The 26,841-nt window shown below is 42.5% G+C and overlaps 1 protein-coding gene across 1 annotated transcript in view; it reads left to right on the top strand.

Moving 5' to 3' along the window:
- GABRB1 (gamma-aminobutyric acid type A receptor subunit beta1) overlaps positions 1 to 26,841 on the top strand; it is a 960,679-nt gene that overhangs the window by 663,329 nt on the left and 270,509 nt on the right. Inside the window, 2 exon segments of the mRNA XM_063920977.1 lie at positions 4,143 to 4,212; positions 4,215 to 4,233. Of these exon segments, the coding sequence (XP_063777047.1) occupies positions 4,143 to 4,212; positions 4,215 to 4,233 (89 nt within the window).

Genomic DNA, 26,841 nt, shown 5'->3' with positions numbered 1-26,841 from the left:
AGTACAAGATACACATTGCCCCACATTGCCAGATACACATTGCCCCACAGTACCAGATACACATTGCCCTACAGTAACAGATACACATTGCCCCACAGTACCAGATACACATTGCCCCACAGTGTAAGATACACATTGCCCCACAGTGTAAGATACACATTGCCCCACAGTGTCAGATACACATTGCCCCACAGTGTTAGATACACTTTGCCCCAGAGTACAAGATACACATTGCCCCACATTGCCAGATACACATTGCCCCACAGTGCCAGATACACAGTGAATTGATGATTAAAATAGTAATACTACTGTACCTCAGGCTCCGAGAGATGAGCCTGCTCCTGCCGCCCTGACCCCTGCAACCTGCGCTGCTCAGCAAGGAGAGACGCGGCCGCGGGAAGCCCAAGAAGAAGCGCTACAACCCACCCAGCCAGCCCCCAGGGTCCTCTGCATGTGCAGCAGGAGTGTGATTAAGTCACTGTCACGCTCCCAGCAGGCTGGGAAGGGGAGGCTGAGCACAGCGGCGGCATTTCCAGTAATAGCCACTAACGGCGGATTTGGTGAGTGGCGGCCCGATGGTGGCGGGTACGGCATACCGGCAGCTAAATTCTTAGTGGTACGCCGTACCTGAGCGTACGGCCACACTTGCAGGCCTGTATCTATCTATCTATCTATCTATCTATCTATCTATCTATCTATCTATCTATCAATATACTGTATCTACCTGTTCTATCTAAATGTATTTTAATTTTACATAAGAGTTTAATACCTTTTTACTTTGTTGCTTTAAATAAGTAAGGCCTCCAGTTATATTTTCATTTTAACATATTTATGAACATAAAAATGTAAATGTGTGAATCAGTGGTATAAAACCTGTACAATATTGTCACTGGAGGGAAAACTGGTGGAGGAGCACAGAGGGAAAATTGTGGTTAAAAATTCTGAAATAATCTAATTATTCTGAACATATGGTGCAAACCTTCTAACACCCTCCTGGATTTTAAGTTGAAGGACACAAGGGACTTGTACTGTAAGTGTCTGCTTTATGTTAATATTTTGCAAATCCCTTATTGGATTTCAACGGAAAAGAAAAGACAATCGTGAAAGACTATGATTAAAAAAAGATTTACAAAATTGCATTAGATATATTCATGTCATGTTAAAATGATGTGAATATATTACAGAAATGATCAAGGGAAATACTAGCTCTATATGTTTGGCTAGAGGTGCTGAGGTTGAAAGTATAATTGTCTCCTCGTACATCTAAATATGCATGTGCTGTGTGTGTTACTGGATAGATAGATAGATAGATAGATAGATAGATAGATAGATAGATAGATAGATAGATAGATAGATAGATAGATAGAGCCCATGTTTAGAGGTGTAGCCAGTCTGCAGAGGGGGTGTGGCCTGCCACCTCATTGGTTTGACCAATGATTAGAGAGTGCAACGTCTGGGCCCCTTCATAAATATATACAGTAACATCAGCTGCTACATGCATGATAATGTACCAGATAACTTATCAGCAATGCACTCTAGAAAATACACTATAGTCCAGTATAAGGTAACATATGTATAATGTATAAATCAAGTGCACAGTCTGGAACCTGATCCTTAGAGCAGGAGGTGGGCCCCCAGGCAGTGGGGCCTTCCGTGGTTTCCCCTGTACCCCTGTGGGCCAGTCTTTGTGATGTATAAATTAGTGTGAATGCTGTATTCTAACTATTATTATTGGCTCAGCCCTCAAATTAATGTTTTCTTAGTTCAGTGGTTTTTGGAATCACGGCACCCTAGAGTATCAAAAAGAATTTCTTAGCACCCCTAAGCCAAAAATTTCTTATTCAGAAATTCAGAAAAAAAATCTTACATTAAGTAAATTGTGTTTATGTTTATATGTCATCAAATATGTGCAGAGGGACAGGATTTACTTCTGTTTGTCCACATGTTTTATGATTGGAAGCCACAATCACTGGTTTTGTCTATTATATTGCCCATAAATAATTTGAATTGGTTCTGGACCACCAACCGAGACAGCCCCTGCAAGAGTCCCAAGGCACCCTAGGGTGCCACGGCACACCGTTTGAGAAATACTGCCGTAGTGTATATAGGGACATGTACAAAATTGTTGTTAGCCTTATGACTCATTTAAACAATGCTTCATTCCTCCTGAAAAGTGATGTAATTTAAAGCTATTGGGGGTAATTCTGAGTTGATCGCAGCAGGAATTTTGTTAGCAGTTGGGTAAAACCATGTGCACTGCAGGGGAGGCAGATATAACATGTGCAGAGAGACTTAGATTTGGGTGTGGTGTGTTCAATCTGCAATCTAAATTGCAGTGTAAAAATAAAGCAGACAGTATTTACCCTGCATAGAAACAAAATAACCCACCCAAATCTAACTCTCTCTGCACATGTTATATCTGCTTCCCCTGCAGTGCACATGGTTTTGCCCAACTGCTAACAAAATTCCTACTGCGATCAACTCAGAATTACCTCCATTGTTTCATGTCTACCTGGAGCTTTTTCTCACGCCAAGTTTCATTGTGCTTTATCTGTAACTTGTGCAGAGAGATTAGATTTGGGTGGGGTGTGTTCAAACTAAAATCTAAATTGCAGTGTAAAAATACAGCAACCAGTATTTACCCTGCGCAGAATCAAAATAACCCACCCAAACATAAATCTCTCCGCACATGTGACTGCCCCACTTGCAGTGCAACATGGTTTTGCCCAATTGCTAACTTTTTTTTTTGCTAACAAACCTGAATAACCCCCATATCTCTTAAAGAAAACTACTATTAAATACTCCCCGTTGATTGAGAGGAACTCAATCACTTTGTACAGTAAGGATGCCAGGGTGTGCTTGCTGTATAATCACGGAAATGTCTTGCAACAGCTTTCTTGCAATTGTTTCTTTAATGCTATAGAGTATATATATATATTTTAACATTTGTAAAATGTATATGAAGGCACTGCATATACAGTATACTCTTACAGTCTGAAGTACCTGTGTTATAATAAAGCAATATTTGAAGAGAGTGTTAACCTTATGCCCTACAACAACTTCAAGACTGTCCAGATATGAATTCATTGGGTTATTTGGAATCTTTACTGACTCATTCTTGCAGACCAAATCATTACCGACATGCACCTAACCGCACATTGCCCCTCAATTACTGACAAGCCTTCTTAACCTAACCAGAGAAAACTAGTATTAAATGAGGAAGGGCAGGGTAGCCACTTACACTTTTAATACCCATCTATACTTTTGTCAGTGTTTATACAATGTACTGTAATGGTGATGGATTTTTGACTTGTAATGTTGAACGTTTGTCCTTCAAAGAGAAAAATGCCTACCCATGGTTTAGAATAATGGACAGATTAATTGGTTAAATATATATACTGTAAATTAAGGCATGCCAAGTTGACAATGCATCCTTCTACCATCACAAAACCTCTTTTATCAAGTCACGTTCTTTAATTATATCCACATGACAGTTCCATATAATAAACTTCTAATATGATTCTTGAGCTCCCTTTACTGATATCTGTCATGTTGTACAGCTTTCAGCATGTCCATGTTAGATATATGTAACAACTGCATACTTGCCGACTTTTAATTTTCTCCTCTCTGGGAGAAGCCTGGAGAGGAGATACAGATGACCACACCAGAGGCAGGAGCAGGATCTTCATGTCATTAGGCCCAGCCCTGGCGTGGCAAAATCACAGGTACCCGGGGAGGGTCTGAAATAATGCAGATCACGTTATATTGACTCCCCCCCTCAACTGACCTGCAATTTCCGGAAATTTTCTCCCCATCCTGCCCAGTTCACTAGCGAGGATGCGGGAGATCCACCCTTTCATCCGATTGTCTGACGGACAACCCCAAAACTCCTGGACCTCCTGAGAGAGTAGACAAGTATGAACTACTGTATCTGTAACGTAAACTATCACTAATATACATCTGAGAAAAAGGGGAATCATGGTTGCACCGGGGTTAACATTGCTGTGTCACAACACTGGGTAATATTTTTAATTCTAATGAGATCCCTATCTGTGTGGAGTTTATATGTAAAATAATTGTGTCCTATATGTAGCTGTGATATATGATTGTTTGTGTTTTTACGTGCTATGTATTTCTTTTAGGATTACAACCACAGCTGCTTGTATGATGGATCTACGTCGCTATCCCTTAGATGAGCAAAACTGCACACTTGAACACTTGAGATTGAAAGTTGTAAGTACATTATACTTCCTATGTTGCACTAAATTCTGAAGACATGTTAAAAGAAATAGGGTGTGAGCATTTTTATTTGGGTCAGTTCTTATATCTTCATAAAAACAATATCAAACATTCTAGTTATTCAATAATTTTTGTATAACACACCCCACCACTTATCCAATGAATTACTCTTGTAACTCTTGTTTCAAGACAAAAAAGGCATTTTGTATCCCCCAGCACCCTGAATGATAACAGTAACCAGATTTAAATCCCACACAATATTAGAATTCAGAGATCTCGGTTACAAATATTTGCGCAAATGTATGAATAAGCCCCAAAGCCGCATCAAGGGGGCACCACACCCCACACCTCCATTACCCATTTTTTTCTTGCTTAGAAACCTCCCTTTCAAGCACCTGAATGAAATAACTAAGCTAATTGAGCACCTGCCACTATATATGTCTGTTGTGAGAGGCAGAGAGGTTCCTGCATGAGGAGGAGGTGCAGGCCCTGATATGCCATATGGAGCATTATGGGGTTGCTCCAAGGTACTGTAGGTAGCTCTTAGCTTAGATATATTTAAGTAAGGAGCCATTATCATGTGGCTCCTTGCTGGTTAATCAGAGACCCAGATTGGGGTAATGGAGGTGTGAGGCAGGGCCGTCTTTTCGTATGGGCTCAATGGGCTCTTGCCCAAGGGCCCCAGGAGTAAAAAGGCCCCAGGCTGATAGCTGAGGGTCTCCTCTTTCCAGGGGTACCAGATTTTTGAAAATCGGCCCTGGGGAACCGGAGATATCCGACTTCAAAGCAGTGGTCCCCATCCAAGCCTGTTAATTGTTCTTCCCAGCCAGATATCTCGGGTTCTGTCTGACGTAAGGGGGGTACTCACGGAGCAATCGCTGCTTAAAATCTAAGCAATCTGACTAGATTGCTTAGATTTTAAGCAGTGATCTCTCCGTGTGTACCCCTCACAGCGATAGCGATGCGCAGCCCCGCGCATCGCTATCGCTGGTGCTAGATTGGCCTGCATGCAGGCCAATCTAGCGGGTCGCTCACTTCACCCACTGGGTGAAAAGAGCCCCCCCCCCCCCCCGCTCCCCCCGCACGCTCAGCACACATCACGCTGTGCTGAGCGGGGGGAGAGATGTGTGCTGAGCAGTTCACCCAGCACACATCTCTCCCCACATCTGCCAGTGAGTACTGGCCATTAGAGTTTTTCTGAGGGTATACTCCAAAAGCTGGGACTCTCCCCATTCAGTGAACACTGACAGCTTGTCTGCACTATGCCCAGAACCAGAGATATCAGCCTTCAAGCAGCTGTTCCCTGCTACAACTCCACTTGCCTAATATGCAGTTTTATATTTTTGTTGGTGGACTGCTCTGGCTACTGAAGTCTGATCCCCGAGTCCCCAGTACCTCCTCACAGGTGTCCCCAGTACCTCATGAAAGGTGGGACTCTCTAGTTTTTTTTATCCCTTTAAAGCTAAGGAATCTATTTCCAGGAATTTGAGATATCTGCAGTAAAGCACGCTGCCCTGACCCCCGGAAAATGATGAATATTAAGCCCACTCTACTATCCACCCCTCCCCTGTGCATTAAACACCCCCCTACCACCCTGGAAGTCATGTACCAGGGCCTCTTCATTCAGCACAATGTCCCCTTCTACAGTTTAGCGTTCTCCTTCCCGCCCCATTTGTGCAGTAAAGGAGTAATTAGCAGAAATTATTTCTCCAGGTCCTACATGCTGAGCGAAAGATAAAACCCCCTACCCCCCGCAGAACATCAATGCTGCCGCTGATAGCACCCCCCACCCCTACCGCTGAGGTGGGTAGGGGCCCCAGTGCATTGCTGTGCCCAGGGGCCTACACTGCTGTTAAGACAGCTCTGGTGTGAGGTGTGGTGCCCCTGGACTGGCTGAGCTGGATGGCTTTAGTGTGGCATACCTTTATATTCTATTAACATTTATCACTTACTAATTTCTTTAACACTATTTCTCCATTTTAATTACATCTAATTTTTGTATCACTTTCTTTATAGCTTTGGCTTTCTAACACTAATTTATTAACACTATAATTTTTTCACCGGTATGCTGTCCGGGGGCTCTCTGGCTTATGCTGGTTTTTTTAGGCGCTGCACCCTGCACCTAGATATAGCGCCAGGACCCCAAATATACACAGAGGCCTTGACGCGGCTTTGGGGCTTATTCATACATTTGCGCAAATATATGTAACCGAGATCTCTGAATTCTAATATTGTGTGTGATTTAAATCTGGTTACTATTTTCATTCTGGGTGCTGGGGGAAACAAAATGCCTTTTTTTTCTTGCTTAGAAATACTCCTCCCTTTTAAACACCTGAATGATATCACTAAACTTATTGAGCACCTGCCACTATATATAACTCTTGTTTCAAGTCAGTTTTGTGTATGTTGTGCCATTTGTTGTAGTTTATTGCAAGTCCCAGCTGGAGGGGCAACCCAGATGAGAGTGCGGGCTTCATGGTCCTTGAATAGCAGGGTCATTGTAATGCCATTCGCCACAAATCACATATTTTCAAGTCCCCTGACTGCCCACATCACTGAGGAAATGGAAGGATCTGGGAGGCTGGTCTCTCCCATCCCAGGTGTCCTGTAGAGAAGACAAATATAGTCTAGATACTGTATACCAGAGGCATTACTAGATCAATGCTAGATATGCCTTCAAAACAAAACCACAAAGCCTAACGATGACACTAGTATAAATAAAGAATGCAATACTGACTGGAAACTGCATTTATCAATAAAATAGTTTTACATTATTTTACCTTTTCATTTGTCATCTAAGATTAGAACTTGGATTGCACTGGTAAAATAGCCACTAACTAGTACTGTAGGTATGTGCTCATCATTGAGGGTTATTACCAATATTATGACTGTACAAATGTGAGTGAATCAAACAGAGGGTCTATTTAGAGTCAACAGCAAGTGCAAGGTGAGATTTATTGAATTGAGACTCTGCGAATGGGGGGTAAGACCCTCTGGTAGAACTGAAAAATTTGCTTATGCATCCTCCTGAAGGTGGTCTGAGTTGCATCGGGTCTGACCCTGGTGTAAGTGTGAAGTTGATAGTGATGACTGCAAAGCTGTTAATTGTGTAAAAAACACCCATTTATTCATAGACTTCAACATAGTGGTGTAGTACTGCTGACCGGTGGTCAGGAGGCCGCCGGTCAGCTTACTGACGCCAGGATCCCGGCAGCATACCGACGCCGGGATCCAGGCGGGGAGGGGCGAGTGCAGGCTCGGTGGCGACCTGCGGTCGCCACGGGTTCTATTCCCACTCTATGGGTGTCGTGGACACCCACGAGTGGAAATAGTCCCTGTTGGTCAGCATGACGACCATCGGGATAGTGACCCGTCGGGCTGGTGGAGGAGGTCATGTGACTGTCGGTCAGCTGACCGGCGGTAACATGAATACCACCCCAACATAGGAGCAGCAGTGTTTAAAAATACACATTACACTGCTTTAAACCCTCACTTTGCAGAAAATTCAGACAATGTTGTCATTACATCAATGTCAGCATGTTTGATGTTGGCATCCTGAAAGGCGACATGCAGATCGCGTCGATGTAATGGTGTTTAAATTAGTGATGAGCGAGGTTCGGTTTTACTCGGTTTTACTCGGTTTTACTCGGTTCTCAAAACTAAAACCGAATCCGCTCATCACTAGTTTAAATTCTGAATACTGCTTGCCGTCTTGTATAGGGAGTGCAGTGCTACCGGACTTGCAAATAGTATAGTGTGCTATGAAATTTGTTTTGGTACATTTGGCTTTGAATAGTCTGACCTTAACAAAGGAAGACCTTTCACATAAGTGATAGATACTTCTTAAATATGTATTTTATCCAGACGTGTGGACATAAAGAAACAAATGATGTTCCACTGGCCTACTTCATTTGCTGCTCTTTTGGGTTAACCCATCGAAAAAATAATGTTTGTTTTCCAACCTTTCTTTTATTCAAAGTGTGTTTCAAAGCTGTTTTATTTAATATTTTAGAAAATCCATTCTCTTTTATCTTTGCTTTAGGCTTTTTTTCTCAAGAACAGTTATGTAACTTGTGCACTGAGTCATATTAGAGTATAAAAAGACATTTACCTTTAGCCACAAGTACATTTTATTCCCCAGGTGACCAAGCGTCCTTTGTTGAAAGTCATTGTATGGATCATGCGAGTGAAGTTGCTGCACTATCTTTGTTGGTAATTGCATAAGGCTATTAAATATAAAGGTTTCTGATATAATTAGAGACGCATAAATAATCTCATATTCTTATCATGCCAATGTGCCCTATTTTGAATCCATCATTGAGTATTGCAAGTTATAATACAAAGTCTGACGTTTTTTACTTTGTGTCTCTGTTAAAGCTGTGTTGCCTATTTTTTGTATTTATGAACATCGTTAGTTTAATTAGACATCCAAAGAAGTATTACATCAAGTTGTCCAATTTTTAAAACACACTGGACAACCCAAAACACAATTTTAATACTTGTCCTTAGCATCACTGACCAAGGCGGGTTGGGAAATTAAAGTGCAACTGGATTTTTTTTTATAGAGACCAAATCAACTCCAGGTGGGGCTAATTACAAAAATAGGTGGCGTTAGTAAATTGTTAGCACTAGACAAAATAGTTTGAAGTCACTGCTGTAGACAGAGGTGGAACTGGAACTGGCAGCGGTGCAGCTGGTACACCACACGGGGGCCCGCTGTAATGAAGAGTCTGCTGACAACTGTGCTGCCTGGGCCAAAGGGACACCAGCCTGAATGGGTTACCAGTGGAAACCCTATTAGCTGGGATTCCTACAGATAGTACTGTCTAGGATTCCCATGGTAGGTCGCTGCACAGGTGATGTCACAGTCAGTGCATCGCGGACCAGCCCTCCCTGCTGTTCCAACCGGTCTGAAGTGACCATCTGTTGATCTGGGACTTGCCCATTTTGACTCAGGTGCCAAAGATGGAAGACAGGGAATGTGGCATGCAGGAAGGAAGAGTTGCTTGTTACCAGGTTCAGATAGAACATGACTGGGAGGAGGAGGGGGGACTGTCCCTTGATGTTTTTATGGACTTTTTTTTAAAGCTTTTATTTAGTATGACTCCTTGAAACGCTGACACCCCCAGCCATCTCTGAGCACCCCACTCTCTGACACCCCCAGCTATTGCTCAGCACCCCACTCTCTGACACCCCCAGCCATATCTCAGCACCCCACTCTCTGACACCCCAGCCATCTCTAAGCACCCCACTCTCTGACACCCCCAGCCATCTCTAAGCACCCCACTCTCTGACACCCCCAGCTATTGCTCAGCACCCCACTCTCTGACACCCCCAGCCATATCTCAGCACCCCACTCTCTGACACCCCAGCCATCTCTCAGCACCCCACTCTCTGACACCCCCAGCCATCTCTGAGCACCCCACTCTCTGACACCCCCAGCTATTGCTCAGCACCCCACTCTCTGACACCCCCAGCCATATCTCAGCACCCCACTCTCTGACACCCCCAGCCATCTCTCAGCACCCCACTCTCTGACACCCCAGCCATCTCTAAGCACCCCACTCTCTGACACCCCCAGCCATCTCTAAGCACCCCACTCTCTGACACCCCCAGCTATTACTCAGCACCCCACTCTCTGACACCCCCAGCCATATCTCAGCACCCCACTCTCTGACACCCCCAGCCATCTCTCAGCACCCCACTCTCTGACACCCCAGCCATCTCTCAGCACCCCACTCTCTGACACCCCCAGCCATCTCTAAGCACCCCACTCTCTGACAGCTCCAGCCATCTATCAGTACACCATTCTCTGACACCCCCAGCCAAATGGCACTACAAGGACCAGCATGCCCTCCAAATGCTGGTTCCATCCATGCCTCTCAGAACAGCAATATAAAATGGTAGCTGCCCCCAGCCATGTCTCAGAACCCCATTCTTCCACAGTCCCAGCCATCTCTTCAGCACTTCATTCTCTGATACTCTTAAAGCATATTTTTGCACCAGGACCCATAACTCACCAGTTCTACTACTGGCTGGAGAAGGTTGAAACAGTAGGAGAAGCACTGGGCTAGTAGATGGAGCAATCAATTAAGCACACATGGTTACATGAGTGGTATTGGTTAATCCAACAGTAGGGAACACCTAGGATTAGCATCAAAGCAATAATAGTTTGGTCTGGGGTCTCATCCACTGTCAAAAACCTATTGCTTCTAATTTTTTACTAGCAGTGTAAAAGAAAAAAGAAATTGCATTGTCTCTATCTTCTATTGTAGAGTCAGATATTCAATACAAAGAACATCCCAGTGACTGCCATACAATACAAAGGTCACCCATACAGATACAACAAATCGTAATGGTCAAGTACAGTACAAAGAGCATCCTAGTGACTGCCATTCAATACCAAGAGCATATTTGTGAACACCGTACAATACATCCTAGTGACTGCCATACAATATAGAAAATAGTCTATTGACTGCAAAACAATACACAAACCATCCTACTGAACTTTATACAATACAGCCATGTGAACTCTTAACAAAAAACAGCATCCTAGTGACAGTCATAGATTACTGAGAACTTCCCAGTGATCACCATACAACACAGAGTGCAACACAAACAATACATGCATTGAGCTAAGTCATACAAGTGACATATGATGCAAATTAATTGTGAATGTATATGGGTGCAAAAGCACCCATCACTCACTCAGCGACTGACTGACTGACTGACTGACTGACTAACTAACTGACTAACTGACTGACTGATCACTAATTCTCTTACTTCCTGATATGTTAGGAAGCTGAAATTTAACAAAGGTATTCTTCAGGTGGGAAATAGGAAAACGACGTAATTAGAACTTAAAATAACTCCCCTAAGGGGATGAACAGGGGGTTGACATGATGTCATTACCGATGCGTGGCGTGCGTTGCGTTAAGGCTTTTGCAAAACTAACGCGTTGCGTTAAGGTTGCAAAACTTGGCTTTTTTCTTTTGCACTGCACTTTATCTCTGTGTACATGACACGTATGGCCTGATGAAGGAGCCCTGTGTGGCTCCAAAATACTGCATAGACCCTACTGTGTAATGTACCTGTTTTTCACACAAAACTTCATTAACCAAATCCTGGAGTGCCGTGCCTGGTTTTGAACTGCTGTCCTTCACTGGATGGGACATTATATATAAATATATATATATATATATTGCAACAAAAGAGAACCTGCACTCGTCGCTGTGTGTAACAATGATGAGGGTGCCTTCAGTAACAAATAGGTACAGGAACAAAGAAGACCGCGGCACAAGGTTTTGTACTGTACTTTAGGTCAGCTTTGAAAGCGGTGCTGGTTGGGCACCGAAACGTCAGCATTATGACCATTTAAAGTAGTATTTAAAGGATTTTTTCAAGTTTCACCGTATGTGCCGCGGTCTTTTTGTTTTTTTTTATATATATATATATATATATATATATAAATATGAGGAAATCCACATAAACCAGTACACCTATAGTAGCAGTAAAAATATTCAATATACTTGATTTTCAAAAAAGTGCATTGTGCAAGCACTGATGTAAACAGCAATAAAGTAGAGAGAACCTTAGCAATTCAATGCATAGAGGCAAGTGGCAGCTCCTACAGCTGTTTCGGTGCAGCAGCACCTTCGTCAGGGACAAACCAGCTGCACAGAAATGATAGGTAGATCTGACTGAAAACACATCTGTCCACCTTATTTCTACTTTTGCCCTGAGCCCAGGGGACAGAGGATAGGACCTTCCCTTCTCTCATGAAAGGTCAACAATAATAAGGTTGACAATCAACAGGTCAACATTGTCAAAAAGGTTTAAATGGGAATAGTCGACACAGGAAATGGTCAACATGAGTTTTTTTTACAATTTTATTTTCATTTTCAACTTTTTCATACGTTACCATCCACTTGAACTACTATTTAAAATAGTAACCTGTGCCAAATGCAGCGATACACTGTAGACCCTTTCAGGTTGACCAATGATCCTCACCTGGGGAGTTCATCTCTGCACTTTCTTTACTAACATATCAGAGGCACAATAAAGCATGTACTTCAGGGGTGTACTAGAAACAGTACTAAATGTATGACTCAAAGAAAATAACCTCCAGCTGTCACTGTGCGAGGAGCTGCAAAGACACAAGAGAGCCCCATGCATTCTACCTTATAATGCCAGCTACCAATAGCGTTAGTTATATACTGCACCAATCAAAGAGGCAGCTGCTGTAGGATCTCTGAATCAGGCCCTATGATTCACTGGCAGCTTGGCCAAATTAGTTTGGCCAGTAGCAAGAGATTGCAAAATATGCAATTGAAACCCTTCCATGCCCATGTCTGTACATGTGGGTTTTTTTTATAATAATAATCATTTATAAAGCACCACAGTGCACTGCAGCACCAGAATGTGAAGTAAACAATGAATACATATAAGAGGGACACAGAAGGTAGAGAAAGTAAATGCAGAAGTTAAAACCGAGCTCATGGCCAGTGGCAGATTTTACCTATGGGCCACAGGACTGTAGCAACCCCCCCCCCCCCTTCCTCACCTCCCCCAGTAAAATGTGGCACAAGCAATGACTGCCTATCAGTGGCAGTGATGTCCTATTGGAAGCACTACCTGCTAATCACAGACACATACCTCCCAACTGCCCCGATTTTCACAGAACAGTCTAAGATGAATAAATGCTGTGCGCATGCGCTCCACATCTATTTTCGGGTGACAGGGGTGCTGGGGGGTGGCGGCATGGCCAGCAGCTCTGAGAGCACTGGGCATGCCCCCACAGTGATGAAAACAGGAGGCATGGCTTGTGAGAGCCATATTCCCATGAAGCCATGCCCCCTTTTTACCGTGGCCACGCCCTTTTGGGAAAGCGAGGCTTTGCCGCACATAGTAGTCCCAAGTAACCAATACTGAAAATTGGGAGTTATGCAGTCAGACAGGCAGTCTTAAGGGTAGGTGTTTTATTTCCCTGGGACTACGAGTCCAGGCTGCAATAGCAGAGAGATCCCCATTCCCCTGCTATTATGGCAGCCCTATCTAGCTTCTAGGAGCTGCAGCCAAGTCTGATTTAGACTCCACCTCCTGTCTGACGTAAGCTCCACATCTAGTGATGTCAGATGTCGATCACCGGGAGAACAGGGAGGAGGTGGAATTAGCCCTGACATGATGCAGACCCCCAGACCAGATTGATAAGGAGCCACTTCTGCTCAAGGTTCTGCTCATGAGTGAACTTACATTCTAATGGACTCAGTAACTCAAGGCCCCCATACATAACCAATTAATTAGGGCAATTTGGCAGTTTGCAGATGATTGTAGAATAAATCTGCAATGTATGGGGATCACAGATTCATACCAAACATCGACTTGAGATTGTTAAATCAGGTTGTCCAACATGTTAGATTTCACACATCAGTTGGGACTGTAGATTGCTATTGTATGTTAGCAATAAGCAGATTTGCCGACCGTTTCAAGATCGGCAGATCTATATTTGCTGAAAATGATCTGCAAATCACTGAAAAATAACTGTAATGTATGGACTTGGTGGCTTGGGGAATCTTTACATCTGGGAAAATATACAGTCTCTTTCGAAGCCCTCTCCTCTCTAGCCAGCAGAGAAATAGACTCTGGGCACTAGTGTCAGAGACCCTAGCGCTGTCCCAGGGTCTAGTGCGCATGCGCAGGTCTCCAGTAAAATGGCACGGCAGGCATTTTCCTAGTGATTTTCCTACTGCACATGCGTGAAACGCAATGCCTGTGCCGACGCTGGACTCCGGAGGGTTAGCTTTGAAAAAATGGGTGCAGGGTATTGGTGTGGGAGCTCCTGATACCTGGGGCCCGTGTGCATTGCACACACTGCACCCATTATAATTTAGATACACCAGTGCCAGCGATGTATTCACTTAGTGTATCTCCTAATTAGAAAGAAAAAATGTAGTAGCCATGCTTAAAAAATATATGTAAACATTTATTTAATAAATAAAATAAATACAATGAGATGGAAATCAAGAAAACAATGATAATGAGGCAAAGTGAGAAAATAATAAAAAGAAAATGATGTCTAAAAATATATTAATATTTTACTAATGCATAATTGAGTCATGAAATGGCAAAGTGGTATTTTAAGTGGTCCAGATGGCATACTGTATGTAACTGAATCCACTATTGTTGTAGTAAAATAGGGGAATAAATGATAAAAAAAATAGAACAAGATAGATAGATAGATAGATAGATAGATAGATAGATAGATAGATAGATAGATAGATAGATAGATAGATAGATACGTGCATTCATATAGAAAACCATTTGGACACCTGGGGGTTTATACAGAGTCCAAAATGAGAGAGAAAATACATGTTGTTCCTTTGAAACACAGAGTTTGAGAACAGTCAGCATGTTCCTGTAAAGATGCTTCTATTAGCCCTACAATAGGTATTATTTAATAATGCTAGGTAAATATTTCCAGCATTGATTGAGTTGATTGATCATATGGCAGCATGGTGCAGTATATGGGGGAAGTGTAGAAAAATATATCACTGTGAGTACAGTATAGTCAGAAAGATTTTAAGCTCAAAATACTGTATTGTTCCTCCTACTTCATGGTAGGTGTTCACATGAGGAGTTTCTTCAGGAGACTGATGAGGGGGAGATGGATGCTGAGCGCTACCTTGCGTGGTGCGCTAATATGCCTGCTAATCCTTATGCTGGTTCTGCCTGAACCTCATCAGTGTGGGTGTATTGTGCTTCATGTACGAGCGGTATTAACTGGGCAACCGATTCAAAAGATCTACAAGCTCCTCCCCTTGTGTGTATTCGTGCATCTGAGTATGCAAAGATTGAGGCGTCCACGTTTAGTACCTGTGTACTCTGTAATACTGATTGGTGCATCCTCATAGGCCACCATTACTCGCAAGTATGGCAGGTGCAATGTCTGTGTCTGAACACAGCTGTGGGTCTGTGAACGCAGCCACTTGCATCAACATACTGAAGACCACTCCCATAATCCACCCACTGAACAGACCATTTTTGCATGCACAACTAACCACCTCGTATTCACCACCCAGGAATATTCATCACTGTGTGCCAGACTTCTGATACCATCTGTCACGATTGTAACAACAGCTCTATGTATATATCGAAGGTAACGCATGTGCCATAGGACATTTCAGAATTTTTCACACAAGTGTAGTTGCAAATAATTGCTCAACTAAGTGGACATCAGCATTAAGTGTGGCTCAGAATCAGGCCACATGTGCGCTGCAATTGGCCTTGACAAACCGCGCCTTAGTAAATCTACCCCCTGATCAATTCATTGTCAGACCCTTCTGTTACTTTCCTTCTAATCCTGTTGCTGCATGAAGGGAACTGTTGTCCAGAAGTGAGCAAACTCTTTAATGTACCGTATGTAACAATTGCAATTTGGCTACAACTAAGTCTTTGCAGCCTTTCAAGTCTGGATCATAATATTAAATGTATTTACCAATCTTCCATAAAATGGTTTATCTGCACATTTCCTCTGAATTCCCCAAATGTCCGCTATAAAATAGTATATACTAGAATCTTAGTATTGCTGCAAATACTTTACTGTAGTGAATGATACATTTCCCCAATCTCCACACGCATTGCATTTAAACCATTTAGCAAATCTTCTGTACTGTGTTTAAAATGACACCGATAGTATTTTCTCTACGATATGTCAAATGTAGCTTAAGGATAAAGTATTTACAGTCCCGTAGAAGTACAGAGACTGTCTGATGAGGTTTCACCTCTCTGTGTGCGTTTTGTCTTTGTGTATATCTGTGATAACGTGAACTTCTCCCAGAGCTTTTCAAGCTGCTTATCTGTGGTTGGGATGAGCTCTGCTATAGGAAGAAAGCAGGCAGAATATAACTCAGTGTACAGTAGCTACTGCACAACACCAGCCCTCTGTGATGACGAGGCTTAAAATAGATGTATACTCAAGGTCTAAAAGTTTGAGGAGTTTAATCTGTTGGAAAAATTTTAGATTTTGTGGCAATCACTTACAAAGCACTCTTATTTATAGAGATTTTACCATTATAAAAAAAAAAAATAGAAAAAACCTACTTGTATGCTTTTTTATGTATTCATCCCCAAAATACACTGGTTCTCAAACTTTCTTGAATCACAGCAGGGGCATATTAAGAGAGGTGGAGGGGCATATGCAGTCTCCATCTGGGTCCCTTCCTCTCTAGCCAGCAGCACAATAGTTTCTAAACACTAGGGTCACTAGGAGACCCTTGACCTAAGCCAAAAACTACTGCGCATGTGCAGAGCTCTGTGAAAATGCTGTGGCGGACATTTTCCCAGTGATTTTCCTACTGTGCATGCACAAAACACCAGGAAAATGGCCACCACGTGACTTGTGTAGTGTTGCTGCCACCTGCCACCGACGCAGGGCTTCAAACGGTAAGTATTCAAGAAATGAGGGCAGGTTGTGTGGTGTGGGCCATCCTGGACCCAGAGGCATGTACACCTAGCACCCATTATAGATACGTCACTGAATCACGGCGCCCTAGAGTATTAGCATTTTTTTACAGCACTGCTTGGCCTAAAATTTCTTATTGAGAAATTCAGAAAAAGTTTTTAAATTAAGTAAGCTGTGCACACCTGTTGCCCATAGGATCAGTAATGAGGTGTTGGACATCAGGGTCTTAACTAGAATGGCGTTGTTGTGCAGGGCCCTGAGGATGGCACTGTAGCTGCCCCACGTCACCTACTCTGCCACCGCAGCAAGTGCCTCACATGCCTAATGGTAAATTCACCATCAATCTGTGGCACCCCTGCAAATGGCCTGCGGCACCCAGTTTTAAGCAAGGAAAAAATAACATGGAGTATAGTAAACATGTACCAATGGGTTTGGTAACCATGGGGTTATGCAAGTGACTGTCTACCTGCAAGAAAGGTGGGGTTCTCATTTGTTCAGATGGTTAGGATTAAACATCACCCTACAAGGCTAAGTAAAATACACATTAATACACAGTGTAGATACAATTATAATGTGGAGACTTCTACAGCTTAGGGTTAGACGCACAAGCTGAACATGCAGCCTGTCGACACCAGAGAGATGTCTGCATAGTAACATTGCCAACAATCAATTTTAAGCCTAACCCTGAAGCTAGCCCTAACGTGTATTGTCAACATTGTCTCAATGTCGACAATGTGCAGATGTTAACATATTAGATGTTGACATTTAACTTTGTCATTCGACTTTCTGGTGTCGACCTAATGAATGCCATCATGGTTACTACAAACCACTAGTATAGTATGGATACTGATAGCTGGATAGTTGGTACAGTGTGGATAAAGAAATTGATTGGTAAGTACAGTTTGGCTTATGCTAAATTTATAGACAGTATATCTTTGCTGTAAGTAACTGTATGATTATTTGTTGTGCAAAAGTTTACAATATGGTTCCAGATGTAATGGAGTGCGAAAGGGCCAGAGCTCGAGATTCCGTCTGAATTCATAAATTTTTTAAAGCAGAAAACATTTAAAAGGCAAAACCAGGTTGGTTTTGCCTTGTAAATTTTTGCTGCATTAAAAAAAAGTAGGAGTTCAGACGGAATCTGGGAGCTCCGGCCGTCTCACACTCCATTACATCCGGCCTATAGTGATGGTATTAAGGCTACTATAATATTTCAAATACCTTTTATAGAGACAATAATAGTGGAGTTTTCAGGGTTACTTCGTTAGTCAGCATCTTTGGCATTTGCACTCCCCTGCATGACACAATGAAATGGGACACCACATTATTTTGAAAACATGCACATGAAATAAGTAAAAAAAAATCATATCACACGTTACCATTCTCAGAACACATCCTACAAAGAAAAGGGTGCAGCTAGATTTTAATGACAGACATCTTACTATTCTAAACGATGGACGTAAACTAGATAGCTGCAGGGTTTACTATCGGCAAATAATCTTGAGCTTTAACAGTCAGAGCTATTCAATTTTAAGCCAATTGCCTCCTGAGGTAAACCCAATGCTAACGCCTGTTAATCCATAGATTCTAGGTTAAGTGCCCAGAGCAAAAACTGTGCTCATGTTGGGCACGGTAAGGGCAGAAAATCCTACTTATTGCAGATTTCAGATCACACCTCAGGAGGGTGCAAGCAGAAACCCACGGTAAGTGCAGCCTGCAGGCTTACCACAGACTGCAAATGAATAGCCCCAGGCACAGCAGTATGCACTGCTGCTAATCGAATCCCCATCCCCCCCTATAGTAAGGAGCAGTACAGATGTAACCACGCTGATCGCAGTGCAACTATTCGCACCCGATGCTGGTTTTTGTGAATAGTTGCACCCACGATCCATAGAGGTTGCATTGTGCAATTGTGGGTGCGGCAATTTGCACCCATGCGCTTGTAGTCACTGCCGCGCAACAATCAGCATGGCTACATCTGTAAGTCTCCTAGTTGGTTAGAATGTTAAAGCTAGGGCAACCACCTCGCACAATGGGGCCAATGCAGAGTTAAAATCAAGTCAGCGGTAATTCCTCCTGTATTGCATTCATGTACCTAAATACACATACAGTATTCACTGCATTGTATGCATCTCTGTAATTGGACTTCTACCTATTCATACAATTGGTTTCATAGCCACCATCACGATGAGCGCGCACTGTGACTTGCATCCAGCCTATCCTTGCTGTAAGTGACCAGTTTTAAAAATATTGGGAGTACTTCAGAGGTGATCGCTAGGCTGCGATCAGGTCCAGACGCATTGCACAGGCACAAAGCGGATCGCCGCTCAGCGATGGGTTTGTGCGACGAATCCATTCGCGATCACAAGAAGGCGTTTCTGGGTGGCAACTGACCATTTTCAGGGAGGGGTTGGAAACATGCAGGCTTGTCCATGTGTTTGCAGGGAGGAATCCTGACGTCAATTCCGGTCCCGGACAGGCTGATGTGATCGCAGCGACTGAGTAAGTTCTGGGCTGCGCAGAGACTGCACAAAATCAGTTTGTACAGCTCTGCTACACATGCATTCACACACTTGCACAGCTAAAATACACTCCCCCTGTAGGCGGCGACTATCTGATTGCAGCAGTGCAAAAATTGCCTGCTAACTATCAGGTCTGAATTACCCCCTTTATTTCTATGCGCTTCTCTGCATAGCCTGCAATTCAGACAACACGTCCTTTTTAAACGTTACCTACATGCATCCAGGGCCCAATGATACCTACGAGAATAATGTCATGCTGTAAAACACACACACACGCACAACTTTTATTTAAAATACCGATCTATTTCCTTGTTCCTCATTGTATTAATCATTTCATTCCGAAGGTATCCTCTACTGTCTTCTAGTTTTCCAGATAACTCCATTGATAAGATGAAAACATACGTACTAATATTACTAATTTGTGGAACCAAAATGCGAAGCACAAGCCAGGATTGTTGTCAGCTAGCACAGAGCTACATCAAGCATAAGACAACGATAAGACACCAATGAAGTTTTTAATAAAATCTTACCTTAGTTATAATCATCATAGTAGTATTGAGATTTTCCTCATGGTCTTAAGCCTGTCAGATATTTGCTAACATTCCTATATACAGTGGTATAATTTGCATAATAATTAATTTCTGACTTGGTGATCAATAAATAAAAAATAACTGCGTAATTTCAAGGTTAAACTTATTGGAGAAGACCCTGAGAGATAGCAGGCAAAGAACAAAAAGGTAGACAGTAGATGTATTAGTTTAATGTTATGCATATGAATGTACTGTATCAGCAGTTTTAAAGGGCAAATCGTAAATAACAAGAGCTACATTCTAACATACACGTACAGTATGACAAGAGTTATTTGGTCATATTTGTCAAGAATTAGGTACTAATGTCCAACAAGAGCTACATATTAACACCCAACTATAGTAACATGTTGACATCCAACAAGAGCTACATACTAATACCCAACTGGTAACATGGTGACATCCAACAAGAGCTACATACTAATAACCACTAATAGTAACATGGTGACATCCAACATAAGTTACATACTAATACCCAACAATAGTTACATGGTGACATCCAACAAGAGTTACATACTAATATTCAACAATAGTTACATGGTGACTTCCAACAACAGCAACATACTAATACCCAACAATAGTAACATGGTGACATCCAACAAGACCAACATACTAATACCCAACAATAGTAACATGGTGACATCCAACAAGACCAACATACTAATACCCAACAATAGTTACATGGTGACTTCCAACAACAGCAACATACTAATACCCAACAATAGTAACATGGTGACATCCAACAAGACCAACATACTAATACCCAACAATAGTTACATGGTGACTTTCGACAAGAGCAACATATTAATACCTAACAATAGTAACATAACAATAGTAACATGGTGGCATCCAACAGAAGCAACATACTAACACCCAACAATAGTAACATGGTGACATCCAACAAGAGCCACATACTGATACCCAACAATAGTTACATGGTGACATCCAACAAGAGTCACATACTAATACCCAACAATAGTTACATGGTGACATCCAACAAGAGCTACATACTAATACCCAACAATAGTTACATGGTGAGATCCAACAAGAGCAACATACTAATACCTAACAATAGTAACATGGTGACATCCAACAAGGGATTCAATATGAAATACCGGTGGTCGGGATCCCTGAGGTCAGGAGACCAACACCAGAATCCCGACATTCTCCTCTCACGGTCACGCTGCGCTCGCCACCCTTCAGGCACGGGGTGAACGCTACTATATTCTCCCTGTTGGTGGTGTGGACCACCACCCGAGTGGGAATACAGGACTTGGGTCAGGATTCCAACCGCCAGTATTTCCACGGCTGTTGGGATTCCGGCATCGGGAGTCTGAATGCTGGGGTCCTGACAGTCAGGTTATTAACTACATCCGCCAACAAGAGCTACATACTAATACCCAACAATAGTTAAATGGTGACATCAAACAAGAGCTACATGCTAACACCCGATACAAGTTACATGGTGACATCTACCAAGAACTATGTGCTAACACCTGACAAGAGCTACAAGCTAACATTTGACAAGGACTACATGCTAACACCCAACAAGAGTTACATGCTAACTACTAATAAGCATTACTTGGTGACATCTACCAAGAGCTACATGCTAACATCCACCAAAAGTTACATGCTAACACAAGAGCTACAGTACATGCCAACACTTGATAAGTGTTACATCCACCAAGAGCTATGTTATAATAACATCTGGCAAGAGATATGTGTTAACACCTGATAAAATTTACATGGTGACATTCACTGCATACTAACATCTGACATCTTACTAAAAAAAACAATAAAATTTACATGCTAACATCTGAAAAGGGCAGAGTGCTAACACCCTACAAGGGCTACATGGTAACATCCAACAAAAGCTAATTGCTAACATTCGACAAGGGCTACATGCTAATATAAAAAAAAATGTCACATGCTAATATGTGACAAGAGATACGAGCAAACATCTGATGAGAACTACCGCAATGATTAAAACTTTTCCAGCAAAACGTTTACTATACAGGATAAAGTACATGTCCACTCACAAAAATTCTGTCAGCTGCCCTAACACCTAACTAACTTGTTTCAGTGTTAGTAATGCAAAAAAAAAACATACAGGTCTATTAAGCTACTTATTCAGCCCCACCATGGTTCTTAATGGTTCTCTACTCATGCACATACTGTTTTGCATATTCTGTGCAGGGTACTGTATATTAGTCTTGTGGGCTCTTACAAAATAACATTGTAAAACATCAATAGCACTACCAAGATCCAGTCTGATAGTTACCTGGGGATAAATACATACATATTCGCTGGCAGAAGTGGTCCTTCAGGAAGGACACTGTGTTTTCTACAGTATAATTCTGTATTTAAATCTCTCACTCAGATATTCAGTCTTCTAGTACAAAAATACATTGCATTTATGAATGTGATATTACTGAAGTCCAGTATTGGATACCTAAGCTCTGACCTTAACATGGGCCATCCATTTTCAGAGTTGGTGATCTTCCTCCAGGATATGCTTTTCATTCTCACTACACTTTAGTCTGATGTTAACTTCTACAGTACAGTATCTAAACGAAAGGGAATCAGTATGAATGAACGGCGTGGGATCCCGGCATTCATAATACCGATGCAGGGATCCCGATGTTCACAATCCCGTCAGGGGTGAGTAGAGTGTATTTCCCTCTCTCCCCTACCCCCTAACCCTTTGGTCCCATAGCCTAAATCGAACCTCCCCCTTTAGTGCCTGAACCTAACCACCTCCCCGGAGGTACTTAAACTGAACCTCCCATCACCACTGCCTAAACCTAACCCTGCCTCCCTCGCAGCTTGACCCTAACCTCCCCCGAGGCTGCCTAACCCTCCCTCCCCACAGCCTAACACTAAACTCCCCTCCCCCCGCAGCCTAACACTAACCCACTAGGTGGCGCCTAAACCTGCCCCCCCTTCCTGTCTCTAAGTCAAACCTGCCGGCTGGTGTAATAGTCGGGATGTGGGCTGTTGGGATTATGGCGTCGGCCTCCTGCCCTTTAAGGAGTAACAGTGTTGGGATTCCAATGGGTGTCAGGATTCCGCCATCAGGATTTTGTCTACTGGCATCCTGACAGCCGGCATATTCACTGCATCCCAATGAAGGATATTAATTAATTACAATGAGTTCTGATATATTGGGCAGAATGTAATGCCACTCGAGTTCGACGGCCATGTGGGATGCCGGCCGAACTTGGATATTTTTTAGAGGGGCAATCACATACAAGGCATACAAGGCAAAACCATGCATGGCAGTATATCCTGCCCGCCCCATCAGACGTAAAAGGGCAGTAGTAGAAACCTTTCATGCATATTTGCTAACTGTCCAGGAATATCCAAACAACTCCTAGATTTTGGTGAGTTCTCATGGACTGCGTGGATAAAAGCCCAACCTCCTGGGTCCCTGGAGAAGTGGTCAGTCCTGGGGGCTTAATGAGATGATTACCATTGTATTGTGCCATTAAGTCACACCCTCACTGCATTTCCCAGTGGGGTGATGCTTAATGATGCTAATCACATTGCCACACTTAGCACACAATGGGCCTGATGCAGAGTTGTATGGAAATCAACAATGCAGCATAAGTTTCTTCACTACATACACCAAAATGAATGTATACCTTTACCCATGCAGTGCTGTAGGTATCTTACAGTGATTCCACCCCAATCTGTACACTTGGTTTGCTACTACTTATCATTATCACCAGGGCCAAATTAATAATGGGGCAGATGGAGCTACAGATCCAGGCTTCCCAAGAAATATAGGCCCATCTTCATGGCAGCACAGTGATGACCAGCTGCCTAGCGGACCACACAGTTGGCCATACATCATAAGTATTAAAATTGTATTTCTAGTTTTTTTGACAAGATTCTGAAATATTTCTACTTATTTATGGAGACAGTGGGGCTGGTAGTGCAGGGGGTGTGCTCGCGCATGTGCATCTGACCACACCCACACAGCACTGGTCACTGCTCCTCCCCTTCTCTATAGACCCTTCAACATTTTCAGCCCCAGGCCCGTGTGGCCCTAAATCCGACCCTGATCATCGATGTGCAACTGCACCAGCCTATAGGAGGTGCAATCAATAAGCCATATTTATGCTTATTCCAAGTTCTGCATAGACAGCAATTTTGTCGGAACCTCCTCAGTGAAATTTTCCTGCATGATGACAGCCCAGTACAGCCCAGTTACTCTTCTGGCCATGCGACTGATACGCATACATGTCGGCAACACGTGTAGTTGCGTACGCTCAATTCTGGAGCGTGCTTCGCCAATGGGCATACGTTCAACTCTGCGTGAAGCTTAATGTATGCTTTCCGGGCTTTCATACGTTACAGGCAGCTGTTCGGTAGCTGAATGCCAAACATGACTTAATAGCTACAGTATAACTGACCTTATCAAAGAAAAATAGGCTTATGTAACCAAGCATACTTTTAGCACCTTGGGTTGACTAAAGTATTTGTTAAGCTTATTTGTTAGAATATATTGCTTCCATGACATTTGTTTTTATATCTCAGAAGCAAGTAAATTGAAAATGTAAGAAAAGTGTTCTGTCTGATTTATCTACCTGGGAGCATAAACTGATTCTCACATCCCATGTGTAGTCACTGCTTTGGGTTGTTCACAATGGACAATAAATAATAAAATACTTATGAGCTATCTAAGTGACAGAAGCAAAAGCATTGATAATATGGCAATGTGCAGTGAACTGGTTCACAGATTAGACCTATTAAATGTTTCTAGTGTAAACCTAAAAAAAAGGTTGAGACTATGCCGCGCCAAATTTGCAACACCGCACAATAAATCACATGCAATAAATCACATGCTAATTGCCTTCTGGACAAATTATACAGATCAGAAGTTACACATTTTATAACTACAAAAGCAATTTAAAACCCGGTGTTTTTCTGTTTGTACAGCTACTGCTACTTGGAGACTGTTCTGATTCAATTAGGATAAACAATCATGAAGGATTAAATATCTTTTTCAATAAAGAATGATCTTTGGATCACATAAAAGTCTCGAAATGCTGGAAAAACGATTTAACATCTTGTTGCCTTTGTGTTCCCATTTAGTTGTATTTCTGGGAAAGACTCCAGGAGTCAAGTACATATATTAGCACTACTTTCCATGATAAGCTTTGAATTTTTTTTTTTATTATTGCTTATGCCCCATAAGAGATGAGAATGAGAAATACAAAAAAAAAACCTTTTATATTTCAGAATAATGTTTATTATAAAAAGTAGTATCAACAAGAACCACAGTCAGATACCGTAAATGCAATCTTAAAGCAAACAGAGTAGTTAGCTAATTTTGGGCCTGATTAAGGGGTGGACGCAGCAGCGTCTGTTGGAGGTCGGCTGTCTGCGACTTTATACAGATGCCACTACAATCTCCCCTTATGTAAGGACTGCAAGGACTGAAATGCCCACTTTCACTGTCTGTACTCACAGTAATACTGATTGGTGCACCCTTAGACACCACCATCGGACGCAACATCGACCTAAGTACGTGTACATCCGCATTACGTGTGGTTCTGTATCAGGCCCTATGTCTGCACATTGTTCTGGTTTTGGCAGGACAGTCCTGATTTGCAGACCTAGAAAGGTCCAGAGTTCCACTCTTGGTGGCGTGGGCAAGCTTTGGGTGAATCTACAGTAAGTGGGATTTAGGCAGGTCTGGGCATGCAATATATACATTGCAGAATTCAAGATACTCAGACTGTGTGTATAGACAAGTGTATCCATTTATTGTAACATTTAAGCATGGCTATACCGAAAGCAATGTCTGGGGTCAATATTCAATGGGTTGGCTTTATTACCATCGATGGTGAGAGGGTGGGAGGTTTTTCCGCACTATTGATGGTTTACTACTGATGTACTAATATTAGTTAACCAAAATACAGTAGGTACTGTGTTCACGGAACACAGTGCTGCCTCAGTCAGCAACTATTATCTCATAGTCCATGCATCTCACACCTGCTGCTGTGTAGGAGTGTGTGTGCCATGTATTTGTTGCAACGGGTTGGTATCGGGTGACCGGCGGTTGGGAGACCGCCGGTCACCATACCGAAGCTGGGATCCTGTCTGTCAAATGGCCGGTGGTGAGGATAACAAAGCCCCTTGCGGGCTCGCTGCACTCGCCAAACAGCGGGCTTGGTGGCTCGCCGCGCTCACCACATGTCTGGAGCTAGACCAGACTGGGGGTCTCAACCACAAGGGGAGTTATGGCGGCATACATACCACTGTGGTGTGATTTCTATGAAAAGGACCACGAAAGCTCAAGTATATAAATAATTTATTAACAATATAAAAAAAAATATAGATGCCAAATTCCTGGTACTTATCACAAAGATGTCATTTAAGGCTGTGACTGTTGCCAGAGTTATTTTTCTATAAGAAATCCCATGTAAGGCTGTTGCTGCCTATTCCACAGAGTGACTAGTAACAGAGAACAAGAGCTTGCACTCAGCTGCACAACCAAAGTAATATACAGTAACAGTACCAATAATTGTAAACATATGAAACTATTGCATTTGTGTTTAGAAATGTCATCAGTGATAATTTCATATAAAGTAAGTAGAACATTAGCTTTAGTGGTCCTTTAATGGTGTTATGAGGAGCCTGCAATCTTGCAATCATACTTTGAATTACTGCAGTTCATGAGCATCATCCAAGTGATCACATGATAGACTCTGGACTAAAAATGATTAGATGACTAATGATTGCCTAGGTCTCATATGTGGTTATTTATGAAGTGACCCAATTACATTTCATATCAGAAATTCATCCCATTTCTCAACATTTCTATAAAGCAGTAATATCTGTGTGTAAAAATAGAACGCTGACTTTAGTTACCTCACTCTTTATATTTGGAAGCCCAGGTAATTTTCATAATGCTCTCATGGGCTCTCAATTGCAGGTCAGTAGGGTTGATTCAGTCAGCAGCGCAATTTGTGGGATTATTACTCATTTGTGACATATAATAAAATTTGCAGCTAACTTTGAG

This window comes from Pseudophryne corroboree, chromosome 1 (genome assembly GCF_028390025.1).
Source record: "Pseudophryne corroboree isolate aPseCor3 chromosome 1, aPseCor3.hap2, whole genome shotgun sequence".
In the NCBI taxonomy this organism is placed as follows: domain Eukaryota; kingdom Metazoa; phylum Chordata; class Amphibia; order Anura; family Myobatrachidae; genus Pseudophryne; species Pseudophryne corroboree.
This window is presented reverse-complemented; position numbering and strand designations above follow the sequence as displayed.